General features: G+C 43.8%; 1 protein-coding gene across 2 annotated transcripts in view; it reads left to right on the forward strand.

The window, feature by feature from the left end:
• FBXW9 (F-box and WD repeat domain containing 9) overlaps positions 1–15223 on the forward strand; it is a 93948-nt gene that overhangs the window by 20906 nt on the left and 57819 nt on the right. For both annotated transcript variants that reach the window (XM_077470405.1, XM_077470404.1), the window contains exons 4-5: positions 11449–11577; positions 11730–11842. In XM_077470405.1, coding sequence (XP_077326531.1) covers positions 11449–11577; positions 11730–11842 — 242 coding nt within the window. The remainder of the gene's footprint in view (positions 1–11448; positions 11578–11729; positions 11843–15223) is intronic.

A 15223-nucleotide genomic window follows, 5' to 3' on the forward strand; every position in this document is an offset into this window, starting at 1 on the left:
TTGAACGCCATTTATCATTTTCCTTCCACTTCACAATTATGTGCCACTTTGTTTTGGTCTATCACATAAAATCCCAATAAAATACTAGTCTAGACTAGTGCACCGAAAATTATCGTCCGAGAACTGTTTTCTGCATGCTGCCGAAAGAAGAAAAATGCAGCTAATAGAGCGCCGAAAAAGGGCCAGGTGCCGCCCATTGTGGGGGTGTCCTCTGTCCTCCCCTCTTCTCCTCTCCTTGCAGAGCCGCGATCTCCGTCTGTCATGGAGCTAAATTGTCCGGGCAGCAGCAGTTACAATGTTCCACCTATTTGGATAGACGGCACACTGATCCAATGGCGGGACATTGTTATTGCAGCTGGGAAGTTCAAATACAGCTCTGTGATACAGTGGGAGATCGCCGCTCTGATCTGGGCACAGGCAGGCTGCATCTAATGAGCACTGGTGATGCTGCGTCTTACTGGCACTGGTGATGCCACGTCTTACGGGCACTAGTGAGGCTGCATTTGATGGACACTGGTGAGGCTGCATTGATCTTTTGTATCATGTCTGCAGTCCCTGACCATCTCCTGTATCATATCTGCTAGAGGTGCACTGAATAGAAATTTTGCTAATACTATTAGCAGTGTGTTTATGTAAGATTGCAAACATGATACAAGAGATGGTCAAAGACTATGGGCACGATACGAGAGATGGTCAGAGACTGAGGACATGATAAGAGAGATGGTCAGAGACCGAGGAAATGATAAGAGAGATGGTCAGAGGCCGAGGAAATGATGAGAGAGATGGTCAGAGACCGAGGAAATGATGAGAGAGATGGTCAGAGACCGAGGAAATGTTGAGAGAGATGGTCAGAGACCGAGGAAATGATGAGAGAGACGGTCAGAGACTGAGGAAATGATGAGAGAGATGGTCAGAGACCGATGAGAGAGATGGTCAGAGACCGAGGAAATGATGAGAGAGATGGTCGGAGACCGAGGAAATGATGAGAGAGATGGTCAAAGACCGAGGAAATGTTGAGAGAGATGGTCAGAGACCGAGGAAATGATGAGAGAGACGGTCAGAGACTGAGGAAATGATGAGAGAGATGGTCAGAGACCGATGAGAGAGATGGTCAGAGACCGAGGAAATGATGAGAGAGATGGTCGGAGACCGAGGAAATGATGAGAGAGATGGTCAAAGACCGAGGAAATGATGAGAGAGATGGTCGGAGACTGAGGACATGATGAGAGAGAGATGGTCGGAGACTGAGGACATGATGAGAGAGATGGTCGGAGACTGAGGACATAAGAGAGATGGTCAGAGACTGAGGACATAAGAGAGATGGTCGGAGACTGAGGACATAAGAGAGATGGTCGGAGACTGAGGACATAAGAGAGATGGTCGGAGACTGAGGACATAAGAGAGATGGTCAGAGACTGAGGACATAAGAGAGATGGTCAGAGACTGAGGACATAAGAGAGATGGTCAGAGACTGAGGACATAAGAGAGATGGTCAGAGACTGAGGACATAAGAGAGATGGTCAGAGACTGAGGACATAAGAGAGATGGTCAGAGACTGAGGACATAAGAGAGATGGTCAGAGACTGAGGACATAAGAGAGATGGTCAGAGACTGAGGACATAAGAGAGATGGTCAGAGACTGAGGACATGATACAAGAGATGGTTAAAGACTGCAGACTGCATTTTTCTAGACCTTTCTTGCACTAAAGGTGCCAATAATGGGCAAAAATAAATTCATATGAACTGAAATTGATGATATTAATGAAAAAGCCAAATATAATACAATTTTATATATAAATATTTTTTAAAAACTGTCATTTTCGATTTTCGGCAAAATACATTCTGTATTTTTGGTTTCGGCGCTAAAATTTCCATTCGGTGCACCCCTATAGAAATAAATTTACATTTTTGCTTGTGACATGACAAAATGTGGAAAATTTCAAGGAGTATGAACACATTTTCAAGGCACTGTACAAAGGAGCCTTTAATGCAGGAACGTGTGCGATGGGAATATAAACAAGACTTCCCAGTCATTGTCGGCTGTCAATTCCACACAGCATCTGCCGCTGGAGCTCCAACAGATTGGCTGCAGAAAAGTTATGTATAGCGATTTTTTTTTTTTTTTTTTTTTTACAGTGTTTATTTTAAGCCCTTGTACACACGGTCGGAGAATCCGTCGGAATGTGTCCTATCGGACCGTGTCGTCGGATAATCCGACTGTGTGTGGTATGCATCGGACTGATTCCGTCCGAATCTCCGTCGGACCCAATTTTGCAACATGTTGGAAATACAGTACAGACCAAAAGTTTGGACACACCTTCTCATTCAAAGAGTTTTCTTTATTTTCATGACTATGAAAATTGTAGATTCACACTGAAGGCATCAAAACTATGAATTAACACACGTCCAATTATATACTGAACAAAAAAGTGTGAAACAACTGAAAATATGTCTTATATTCTAGGTTCTTCAAAGTAGTCACCTTTTGCTTTGATTACTGCTCCGCACACTCTTGGTATTCTGTTGATGAGCTTCAAGAGGTAGTCACCTGAAATGGCTTTCCAGTCTTGAAGGAGTTCCCAGAGATGCTTAGCACTCGTTGGCCCTTTTGCCTTCACTCTGCTGTCCAGCACACCCCAAACCATCTCGATTGGGTTCAGGTCCGGTGACTGTGGAGGCCAGGTCCTCTGGCGCAGCACCCCATCACTCTCCTTCTTGGTCAAATAGCCCTTACACAGCCTGGAGGTGTGTTTGGGCTCATTGTCCTATTTGAAAAATAAATGATGGTCCAACTAAACGCAAACCGGATGGAATAGCATGCCGCTGCAAGATGCTGTGGTAGCCATGCTGGTTCAGTATGCCTTCAATTTTGAATAAATCCCCAACAGTGTCACCAGCAAAGCACCCTAACACCATCACACCTCCTCTATGCTTCACGGTGGGAACCAGGCATGTAGAGTCCATCCGTTCACCTCTTCTGCGTCGCACAAAGACACGGTGGTTGGAACCAAAGATCTCAAACTTGTACTCATCAGACCAAAGCACAGATTTCCACTGGTCTAATGTCCATTCCTTGTGTTCTTTAGCCCAAACAAGTCTCTTCTGCTTGTTGCCTGTCCTCAGCAGTGGTTTCCTAGCAGCTATTTTACTATGAAGGCCTGATTCACACAGTCTCCTCTTAACAGTTGTTCTAGAGATGTGTCTGCTGCTAGAACTCTGTGTGGCATTGACCTGTTCTCTAATCTGAGCTGCTGTTAACCTGCGATTTCTGAGGCTGGTGACTCGGATGAACTTATCGTCCGCAGCAGAGGTGACTCTTGGTCTTCCTTTCCTGGGGCGGTCGTCATGTGAGCCAGTTTCTTTGTAGTGCTTGATGGTTTTTGCCACTGCATTTGGGGACATTTTCAAAGTTTTCCCAATTGTTCGGACTGACTGACCTTCATTTCTTAAAGTAATCATGGCCACTCGTTTTTCTTTACTTAGCTGCTTTTTTCTTGCCATAATACAAATTCTAACAGTCTATTCAGTAGGACTATCAGCTGTGTACTGTATCCACCTCCTGCACAACACAACTGATGGTCCCAACCCCATTTATAAGGCTTGAAATCCCACTTATTAAACCTGACAGGGCATACCTGTGAAGTGAAAACCATTTCGGGTGACTACCTCTTGAAGCTCATCAACAGAATGCCAAGAGTGTGCGGAGCAGTAATCAAAGCAAAGGGTGGCTACTTTGAAGAACTTTTTTGTTCAGTATATAATTCCACATGTGTTAATTCATAGTTTTGATGCCTTCAGTGTGAATCTACAATTTTCATAGTCATGAAAATAAAGAAAACTCTTTGAATGAGAAGGTGTGTCCAAACTTTTGGTCTGTACTGTATTTCCCGACCAACTGGGTGGGTCAGACATATTCCGATCATGTGTAGAGAATTTTGATCGGACCAAGTGCCACGCATGCTCAGATCAAATTCCTACATCAAAGCAATTGGCTACTAGCCTGAATGTAGTCCCATCGTAACGAAATTACGTCATCACGTTCTGAAAGATCGGATTTTTCGCCAACTTTGTCTGACCGTGTGTATGCAACAGTTTCGGACAAGATCCGATGGACAAAATCCGACGTCAAAATCCGACGGATTTGGTTGTGGAAATCTCCGACCGTGTGTACAGGGCTTAAGATGGCTTTATAAAGATTTTAGAAGTCTTTTATAGATACAAACCCCCAATTAAAATCTGACTGTATAAAGTAAAACTATGCCATTATGCAAAGAACATTTACTTGTTATGACTCACTTCCTGGAGTGTTCTTGCTTCGGATTTCGGGATTTTCTCCCAAAACGCACAGATTTTGGGAATCTAGGCCCGGGATACAGATTTTGGGTCCTTTGCGCCCAAACTGCTATAATCTGTTAAAGTGTTATGTGTGTCTTTGCCCCATTGTGTGCCTCCTAGGTGTGAATTCCCATAGTAAATATAGTCATCTATTGTTTCTGTCTGTCTGCTCATCTCTTAGAGATGTTATTAATTTTGTGTCCACTTTACCTTGTTGTTGAATCATTGTGGGATGCTATGTGTTTATGCTTATGATAATGTGTAATGTACTTTGTGTATCCAGGTTTGTGGGCTTGGTGCCGAACGGTCTGAGCACCTAGACTTGTTTAAGTGACTAGTTGTTTAATTCGCTTAATGTTTATGTTGTCTGTTCCTTAGCTATAATTAAGTTTATTCTGGTTCACAGTTTGCATTGTATACGATAATGTGATCAGGCTCACCTGATCTTGTGTACTATATATTCTGTGTGAATTTGCAATATCGAGTTCCAGTTTGCACCTAAGCTAGTGTAGTCTAGATCTTGGGTGCAATATCCCGCTATACCTGGTTCCTGGGTCCAGACTGAAGGAAGCTGTATCTTGATAGAGGAACCCAAGCTGTGTGCCAGATGTTCCGTCGCCATGATCCTCTTCATTGCTCCATCATCACCGCCAGCACCTTTACCCAGTCTTCTTCCATGTTCAGCGTCTTCAGCCACCTTGATTGGCTGGCCCGTGATGACCTAACTTCCACTCATGGGCATAGAGTTAACTCATCATGGCACCTAAAGCATGCTTGGTGTACGATTTAGAAGAAAATTCTGAAAAAAACACAGAATCTTTCATGAGAGAAGAGACATACATAGTCTGTATTGTGGTAAAAGCTTGTTCACTTGTATTTAAAATAAAAAAAAAACTAAGTTCTGCTTTAACCACTTTAATACAGCCACATATTAAAAGAACAGTGGAGAGGTGGATGCCTATTTTCTTGGGCGCCGTTTCTAAACAGCACTACAGCAAAAAAGGTAGCAAGTGGACCTGTCGAATGGCTGTGATCAGGCTGACCAGCACAAATAACAGGCTAAATGCACAGAGCCAATCTTGAGTGGCTTTGTGCCTTGTAACAAGTGTGATGGCCAATCACAGCAGTCACAAATGTAAACACTAGTTCTGTTTTCATTTCAGGGCTCTCCTCTCACAAGGGGTGAATAAATTAATGAATGAAGAGATTGTAGGCAGAAGAACATTCAATGTGGAGGAGTCTAATTATTTTGATTGTGGGCTTGTTTTGTTAACATAGAATTCCAGGCTAAAGCTAACTAATCTTAAAAATACTCCTTCCTAACACCTTTTGCTGACTAACCTGTGCAAGAAACATCTATTTTCAGGCCAGTCCAGTCACGTGGTCTGGCACCCTTGTGTCAGTCAGCGGCGACTGCAGGGGAAAGGAGGGAGCACCGACAATAGATGGGTCATAGGAGTCTATGGGTGATGTCAGCGCTTCCAGTCATTCTAATCCGTTATCGAAGTGCTCCTCTCCCCTGTAGCTGCCACTGGCTGACACAGGGCAGATCATGTGACTGGACTGGAGCGGCCTGAAATAAATGCTGTGCTAATTGCTGTGACCCCAGATTAAACCAGTGAGTGTGTGACTAATTGAAATATAAATTCAAACAGTGCTCATCATGTATAAATACACATATACTATATTACCAAAAGTATTTGGGCACATGAACATTTACCATTCTTCCAGAAGCACATTTGTGAGGTCAGGCACTAATGTTGGATGAGAAGGCCTGTCTCGCAGTCTCCACTCAAATCCATCCCAAAGGTGTACTATCGGGTTGAGGTCAGGACAAGTTCAGGTCAAGTTCCTCCACCCCAAACTCGCTCATCTATGTCTTTGTGCACCAGTGCACAAATCAAGGTCCATATTCATGTTGCAACAGGAAGGGGCCATCCCTAAATTGTTCCTACAAAGTTGGGAGCATGAAATTTACCAAAATGTCTTGGTATGCTGATGTTAAGACTGCTTTTCACTGTAACTAAGAGGTCCAAGCCCAACCCCTGAAAAACAACCCCACGCTATAAACCCCCCTCCACCAAATGATTTGGAGGGGTGGCCCAATACTTTTGGCAATATAATGTGAATGAGCGAGTTTGAGGTGGAGGAAGTTGACTGGCCTGCACAGAGTGCTGACCTCAACCCCTTTGGGATGAATTAGAGTGGAGACTGTGAGCTAGGGCTTCTGGTCCACATCAGTGCCTGATAGGGGTGCAACGGATCAAAAAAAACTCACGGATCGGATCGTTCCTCGGATCAGATAATTTTTCAGATCAGCAAATAATAATTGAATTTGCAAAAACCTATGAAAATTCCACCACCATATACAGTGGTGTGAAAAAGTGTTTGCCCCCTTCCTCATTTCCTGTTCCTTTGCATGTTTGTCACACTTAAGTGTTTCGGAACATCAAACCAATTTAAACAATAGTCAAGGACAACACAAGTAAACACAAAATGCAATTTGTAAATGAAGGTGTTTATTATTAAAGGTGAAAAAAAATCCAAACCATCATGGCCCTGTGTGAAAAAGTGATTGCCCCCTAAACCTAATAACTGGTTGGGCCACCCTTAGCAGCAACAACTGCAACTAAGCGTTTGCGATAACGTGCAATGAGGCTTTTACAGCGTCCTGGAGGAATTTTGGCCCACTCATCTTTGCAGAATTGTCCTAATTCAGTTACATTAGAGGGTTTTCGAGCATGAACGGCCTTTTTAAGGTCATACCACAACATCTCAATAGGATTCAGGTCAGGACTTTGGCTAGGCCACTCCAAAGTCTTCATTTTGTTTTTCTTCAGCCAGTCGGTGGTGGACTTGCTGGTGTGTTTAGGATCATTGTCCTGCTGCAGAACCCAAGTTCGTTTCAGCTTGAGTACACGAACAGATGTTCGGACATTCTCCTTCAGGATCTCTTGGTAGACAGCAGAATTCATAGTTCCTTTTATCACGGCAAGTCTTCCAGGTCCTGAAGCAGCAAAACAGCCCCAGACCATCACACTACCACCACCATATTTTACTGTTGGTATAATGTTCTTTTTATGAAATGCAGTGTTCCTTCTACGCCAGATATACTTGGACACACACCTTCCAAAGAGTTCCACTTTTGTCTCATCGGTCCACAGAATGTTGTCCCAAAAGTCTTGGGGATCATCAAGATGTGTTGTGGAGAAATTGAGACGAGCTTTGATGTTCTTTTTGCTCAGCAGTGGTTTTCTCCTTGGAACTCTGCCATGCAGGCCATTTTTGCCCAGTCTTTTCCTGATGGTGGAGGCATGAACGCTGACCTTAACTGAGGCAAGTGAGGCCTGCAGTTCCTTGGACGTTGTTGTGGGGTTTTTTGTGACCTCTTGGATGAGTCGTCGCTGCGCTCTTGGGGTAATTTTTGGCGGCCGGCCACTCCTGGGAAGGTTCACCACTGTTCCATGTCTTCGCCATTTGTGGATAATGTCTCTCACTGTGGTTCGCTGGATTCCCAAAGCTTTGGAAATGGCTTTATAACCCTTTCCAGACTGATAGATCTCAATTACTTTCTTTTTCAATTGTTCCTGAATTTCTTTGGGTCTCGGCATGATGTGTAGCTTTTAAGGATCTTCTGGTGGACCTTACTGTGTCAAGCAGCTCCTATTTAAGTGATGCCTTGATTGTGAACAGGTGTGGCAATAATCAGGCCTGGGTGTGGCTAGAGAAATTGAACTCAGGTGTGGACAACCACAGTTATAGTATGTTTTAACAAGGGGGGCAAACACTTTTTCACACAGGGCCATGATGGTTTGGATTTTTTTTCACCTTTAATAATAAACACCTTCATTTACAAATTGCATTTTGTGTTTACTTGTGTTGTCCTTGACTATTGTTTAAATTGGTTTGATGTTCCGAAACACTTAAGTGTGACAAACATGCAAAGGAACAGGAAATGAGGAAGGGGGCAAACACTTTTTCACACCACTGTAGTCCCCACTGTAATTTCCACAGTCTCCCCACTGTAATATTCACGTCATCTCCCCCACTGTAATATCCACAATCTCCCTCACTGTAATATTGGCTGAGCATTGCTGGGTACAGCTGAGCATGGCTGGGTACAGCTGAGCATGGCTGGGTATGGCAGAGTATTGGCAGGGTATGGCAGAGTATTGGCAGGGTATTGGCAGAGTATTGGTGGGTATTGGCTGGGTATGGAGGGATGGCTGTCACAGAGCAGCGCTGTGGGCACTACAGATCCAACCCACAGTGCTGCTGACACCGCTCTCTCCCCTCCACTGTACAGATCAGTACAGAGAGGGGAGGGAGGAACATGACACCGGTTTGTTTACAAGTGATCGCTCCTGACGGAGCGATCACATTGTAAGCTGCCTGGGTGTAGAAAGATGGCTGCCGCTTCGGAGCTAGGCCGAAGCCGCAGCCTTTCCTAAGGCCGGGAGCGCGGCGTGTGCCGATCCGAGCGTGGTGACCCGTTCGGGTCACGGATCAGTGACGATCCGTTGCACCCCTAGTGCCTGACCTCACAAATGCGCTTCTGGAAGAATGGTCAAACATTCCCATAGACACACTCCTAAACCTTGTGGACAGCCTTCCCAGAAGAGTTGAAGTTGTTATAGCTGCAAAGAGTGGGCAAACTCAATATTGAACCCTACGGACTAAGCCTGGGATGCCATTAAAGTTCATGTGCATGTAAAGGCAGGTGTCCCAGTACTTTTGACAAGATAGTGTGTAATTCAAATAATAGGCACAGAAAATGTAAAGTCCAAAACAAAATATAGTTGTGCAAAAAAGTGAAGAAGATGTGACCACGTCCACCAAGGAAAAATACTGGAAATAAAGGTATCCGAAGATGGCTAAAGGAGCCTCCACCAGAGAACAATATGCAAGCTTACCAGATGGTAATGACCTTCTAGCTAAAAGATCAAAATAAGCATCAACACAGTTGTTTCACAGGAGTCTCCTTTTATATGCTCCACAGAATATTGGATTACTCTGGTTCCCATCAGCAATGTGTGACTAGAATATCCTTATTTAACCATCCATCCATATAACTCATACAGGGAAAAGCAGAAAGCCCCACATAGTGTAAAACCGTAGAATAAATCTTTTTGGCCCCTTTTACACGGGCGTATGTCTGTTTTTCATCCGTTTTCAGATGAAAAACGAACATACATGTATCCCTATGGGATAGCAGATGCCAGCAGATGAACATCCGATGACATCAGTCTCCACTATGCTCCATTTCTGATGACGGAGGAAAACCCTATTTTTCCCATCCGTCGTCGGATTGGATGAAAATGTGTGCAGAGACGGACTAGTCATCCACCAGTTTATCGGGGATCAACGGAGTGATCCCCGCTGAGCAAGTGGATGTCCAAAAACTGATCCTCCCAGGATCCACACGTGTGAAAGGGGCCTAATAAAATAGTATTACATTCACTTTTAATATTTCGCAATTGCACTTAAAAATACTCTTCGGCCAATAAGATAATGGTTTCCAGAGGACAGTTATGCGATGGTGTCAACAGCGGGCTCTGACCTATGCGTTTCGTCGCACCTGATGTCTTCCGGGGCACGTATATACATCTTTCTTACACAGGCTAGTCAGCATAGGTGTTAGGAGAGGGGAGGGAACATTTGTAACCACTTCAATACAGAGCACTTATAAACACCTTCCTGCCCAGACCAATTTTCAGCTTTCAGGGCTGTCGCACTTTAAAGAGGAAGTAAACCCCTTCAAACCACTTTGACCTACAGGTAAGCCTAGATTAAGGCTTACCTGTAGGTCCAAGCAATATCTCCTAAACCTATATGGTTTAGGAGATATTCGCCCGAAAATGGGCACCGCTGTCTACGGCGCATGCGCCGTAGACAGCGGCGCGCAGGCGCACTAAATGCGGCAAGTCCAAGAATGGATTTGCCTAATTTGTCGACTCCCGTGCGCATGCGCGGGAGTGACGTCATCGCGGCTTCGCCGAATGGCAGCGTCGGAGCTGCGAGACGCGACTCCCGTGTGCATGCGCGGGAGTGACGTCATCGCGGCTTCGCCGCTGTCATTGGTCGGAGCTGCGAGACGCCACCAGCAAGATGGACGCGGCGGACTACAGGGATCAGCGGCGACTTCGCTGGCTCCTGTGTCAGGTAAGTGACACATAATGAGCTACTATGCGATGCATAGTAGTCCATTATGCTTTACCTTTGCAGGGAAAAAAAGAGGAAGTAAACCCATCAGGGTTTACTTCCTCTTTAAATTAGACAATTGTGCAATCATGCTACACTATACCCAAACTAAATTTTTATCATTTTGTTCCCACAAATAAAGCTTTCTTTTGGTGGTATTTGATCACATCTGGGATTTTTATTTTCTGATAAACAAATAAAAAATAAAGACCAAAACTTTGTAAATAAGTTTTCTCCTTCACTGATGGGGTTGCACTGACGGGCACTAATGAGGTGGCACTGATGATAGGCACTGATATTCGGCACAGATGGGCACTGATAGGTGGCACTGATGTACACTAATGGATGGTACTGATGGGCATCACTGGCAGGCATTGTTTGCCACTGATTGGCATCCATTGTGGGCACTGGCATTCATTGTGGGCACAGATTGGCATCCCTGGAGGTCATAGGTGGAATACCCGGTGGTGATTAGTGGTGGCGTCCCTGGTGGTCCAGTGTGGGTATCCTCTGGGGGGCTGCGTTGTTAATCAGCACAGACTCCCCCTGTCAAAGGAGCAGCCGATCGGCTCAGTGTAAACAGGAAGAGCCAATCAACAGCTCTTCCTGTTCTGTGATCAGCCATGATTGGACACGGCTGATAAAGTGGTAAAGAGTCTCTGTCAGAGACTCTTTTTCACCTAGATCAGAGTTGCGGTGTATCAGACTGACACACCGCAACAACGATCGCTGGTCAGGATATCACAACCACTTTGCCGACGTCATATTGCTATATGGCAGGAGGCAAGTGGTTAAGATTGTCGCTGTTCAGCCGACAACTTTCCACTTGGCTTCTTTGATTTTTCAGTTGTTTAATCACCTAGATTGTGCAATGACATCACATTCTAACATCATATGCTATCATTTCTGCAGAGAGGGTCACTGTGTATGTCTGGATCCCGGGACAGAAATGTCATCCTTTGGGACCTGAAACAACTGGGGAAAAAAGAGGAAAAAGTAAAAGGCAAGATGCTGGGAACCACCAAAACAGGAACACACAAGGTAAAGATGCCTGTCCTACCTCCTTTATACACTATAGGGAGCACTAAAAGCATAATGGATTTTGTCACAGCTCTTAAACAGTTTTTTGTTTTTTGTAACATTGTGCTAAACGGAACAGAGGAAAGTAAGCTTTCTGCCTTTGAATGTTCTAGGGGTGGGCCTGGTCCCTTGCCGCCTGTGACAATCGTGTCTGCTCGGGCTCTTGGGATAGCACCATGAAGATATGGGATATAGCAGCAGATGGACAACAGGTTGGAGAGATCCGGTATGAAGGCTATTTTTTTTTAAACAAATTGAAGCAAATTAATCATATAGTATATGTAGATCAATCGTAAGTGATTCACAAGGGTGCAATTAAAACAAATTCATTGTGTACCTTTTTTAATTTTTAATATTTTTTTTTGCCTTAATCAACTTTGGGCCAGTCGATACTGCCACTCTTTGTTGCTTATTACGATAGATCGCATTAGCTACATACAGTATACAGTGCTGTGTTCCAGCAGTGGTACATCAACTTTCCTTCTGCTGCCAGACAAAAAAGTTGACTCGGGCTGAGCACTGCTAAGCCTTTGACGGGAAGCATTGTGTTCTTCATTAACCACTTCAGCCCTGGAAGTATTTACCCCCTTAACACCAGGCCATTTTTTGCGATACGGCACTGCATCACTTTAACTGACAATTGCGCAGGTGTGCGACGATGTGAAAGTTAATACCACTTGGTAGGTACACTTCTGCTGCTTAGCCTCCTTTCAACCTGTAAAGAATGTACGAGCACTCGAAAATAGGACACCAATACATGTGTGGTCTTTCAGTCTGAATTCAAATTGAGACCAGTCAGGATAGCTTATATACAGTTCAAAACGGGGATGTGACATTAGTCCCCCCAGACCAACTAAAATATACATAGAATATTTAGGAGCAATGATCAATACATATATACATCATAGGAAATAGTAGTGCGTAAGTAATGACAATCTGAAATGATAAACAGGGTGTATGTACGTAAAAGGAAACAGATGTATACATAACAAGAAAAACTAACTCAGGAAAGAGAACCTAGAATTAAGCAGAAATAACAGGAAAATGCAAATATTCTCAGGCTCTAGATAACAATGGGAGGAAGCTTACAGCCTCGAACACAGAAATGTCTGAGTTACAAAAACAGAGCATTTCAGCACAATTAGAAGTTAAAGTCTAACTCCAAAAAAATCAATTAAGCATGGCTATATATAACATTTAAAACAAAGCATAATTCTTACAATCTCTCTCATTTGTCACAAAGTGACAATTATAGCTCTTGTCTCCAATATGCATTATCTCGTGTTGCCTTTCTGTAAATGCATTGGCCTATCTTTATGAGAAACTATATAACGAGAAGAAGCAATAAACATTAAGATTAACATTCTGGCTTTTCTAAACCATGATAATATAGACCCAAAAAAATCTCCAAAACTTTCCGATCCCTTAAGAGGATTCCACCCATCAGTAACAATTTTCCTGGCTGCTGGCTGAAGTCCTGCTACCTCCTTTCGAAGCTGATTAATTAATTCATAATAATCGGGCACTTCCATATTTGTATTATAAATCCATGTACAACACTTGTAATCTTCTGTTACTTCAGAGTCCAGCAAGTGCAGCTCCCATGGATTCAGTTGCTAGCTCATGTAGCATTCACTGTTTCCCTAAGGCCCTTTATTCCCGATTAACCACTTGAGCCCCAGACCATTTGGCTGGCCAAAGACGAAAGCACTTTTTGTGATTCTGCACTGCGTCGCTTTAACTGACAATTGCGCGGTCATGCGATGTGAAAAACAAAATTGATGTCCTTTTTTCGCCACACATAGAGCTTTTTTTTGGTGGTATTTGATCACCTCCGCGGTTTTTATTTTTTGCGTTCGGTAGGGGATCGCAAATTCAAGGAAATAGATGCATGATCCGAGAGGGACTTGATGCCAATCTTTGCAGATTACAATAGTGGTAGATCCCTTTGTGGAAAAAAAAATGTAGTCTATTTGTGTATGTTGTGTAGGGCCAAGAAGTACGAGAAATCTCTGCCCGTAGTGTGAACTGTGCGCCAAGTATCCACTAGTATGAGAGAAGTCAATAGCGTTTTAATTTTTCTTTGTTTTTTGTATGGCAAACTGTCCAGGGATGGGTTCAGCGATAAATTAAAGTCCCCACCTAAGATGATACAACCCTGAGCAAAACCCTTCAGTTCCTCAACCACATGTTGACAGAATGATACTTGGACCGAGTTTGGGAAGTTGTCAGAAACCATGAAATCAGGCTGAGACAGTAGTACAGTTAAAGCAGTTGTATAGTCCTTTCTGTAACTTTTACCTGTACGGTTTAGGAGATATTCCCCTTTCAATGAGCCACTGACTTCAGCGGCGCAAGTGCACAGGGGATTCTCGGCTGAAGGTCCAGCAGACGCCAGACCCTGCTGGGAAGAAAACTCCCGCATGGGAGTGAATGCATGCGTGGGGGTGACGGTATTGCGGCTCCGGCCGCTCACAGCACCGGAGCCGCGATACCCGGAAGACACGCAGAGGGAATATGTCAACTCCCTTGGCGTGGACCGAGTGAGATGGTAAGTATTTCATCATATGGTGCATACTAGCTCATTATGCCTTTTCCTTTACAGGTGTAAAAAAAAAAAAAAAAGGCAGCGGGTTTACTCCCGCTTTAAATTACACTTGTTTAATAATAAAAGTAAAAAGAACAAACGTAGTCAAAACATAGGCCGAGTTCAGTAACCGAAACGGATAGTCAGCCAAGCCAAAAGTCAGGGATCAATGTAGTGGAACAGCTAGCAGGATCTGGAGCCAGAAGAGATGTTAGCAAAGCAAGTCTTCAACAGGATCGCAGGAGATAGTTTCTGTAACGTTGACCAAAGCGAATGCAGAGAACGGCTTAAGTAGGCAGGACTGACGAGCAAGATATCATCAACAGCTGAGTGTGGAGCGATAGGAGCTGGCAATTAGCTGACAGCTGAGCGGCCAGCTCAGCGAAGGAAGGGCTGAGCCAACCCCTGACAGAAATACATGTTGGCCAACGTGATTGGTGCCCCTGCCCACTTACCTTTTAAGAAACCGGAATCTCCCATTCGAATTGGCGTATTGCTGTGAAATGACCAATCCTGCATTTTTATGGAGCATAATAGATACTCCTTTGGATTTGGAGTTGTAATTTGTGAAATGAAAGGTCTGGGTATAATGTTTATGTTCAAGTTTGTGAATGGGTTTCTTGTAAAAAAAAATATTACATTTTGGTTTAATTTTCTTTATTTCCTTAAGTAGACAGGTACGTTTTTCTGGTGTGTTTTAGTCCTCTCACATTATGTGAGACCAGGAAAGGTCGTTCACCAAAGGTAGAATAGACCATTTCAGAATGTGTTATTTACTTTTCTAGGACTACTCCCTCTGGTTCTGATCGGGGAAATATATGGAGATTAGATCTCAGCAGCCTCAGGTGAAGGATAAAGGTATAGAGAAGAAAAAGGAAAGAGAATACAGTTTATGTAGCTTGTATTTATGTGGCCTAGTAAGTGGCTTTCAATTATAGTGAGCACGTGCTTTACGTAGCTGAGCCCTTGATGAGAGACAGTAGAACAGAAGAAGAAAGTTGGAGTATATATCTTCAGGCA

The sequence above is a fragment of the Lithobates pipiens genome, unplaced genomic scaffold, assembly GCF_037356315.1.
Source record: "Lithobates pipiens isolate NorthernLeopardFrog02 unplaced genomic scaffold, aLitPip1_a1.2 Scaffold_8, whole genome shotgun sequence".
Lineage (NCBI taxonomy): Eukaryota > Metazoa > Chordata > Amphibia > Anura > Ranidae > Lithobates > Lithobates pipiens.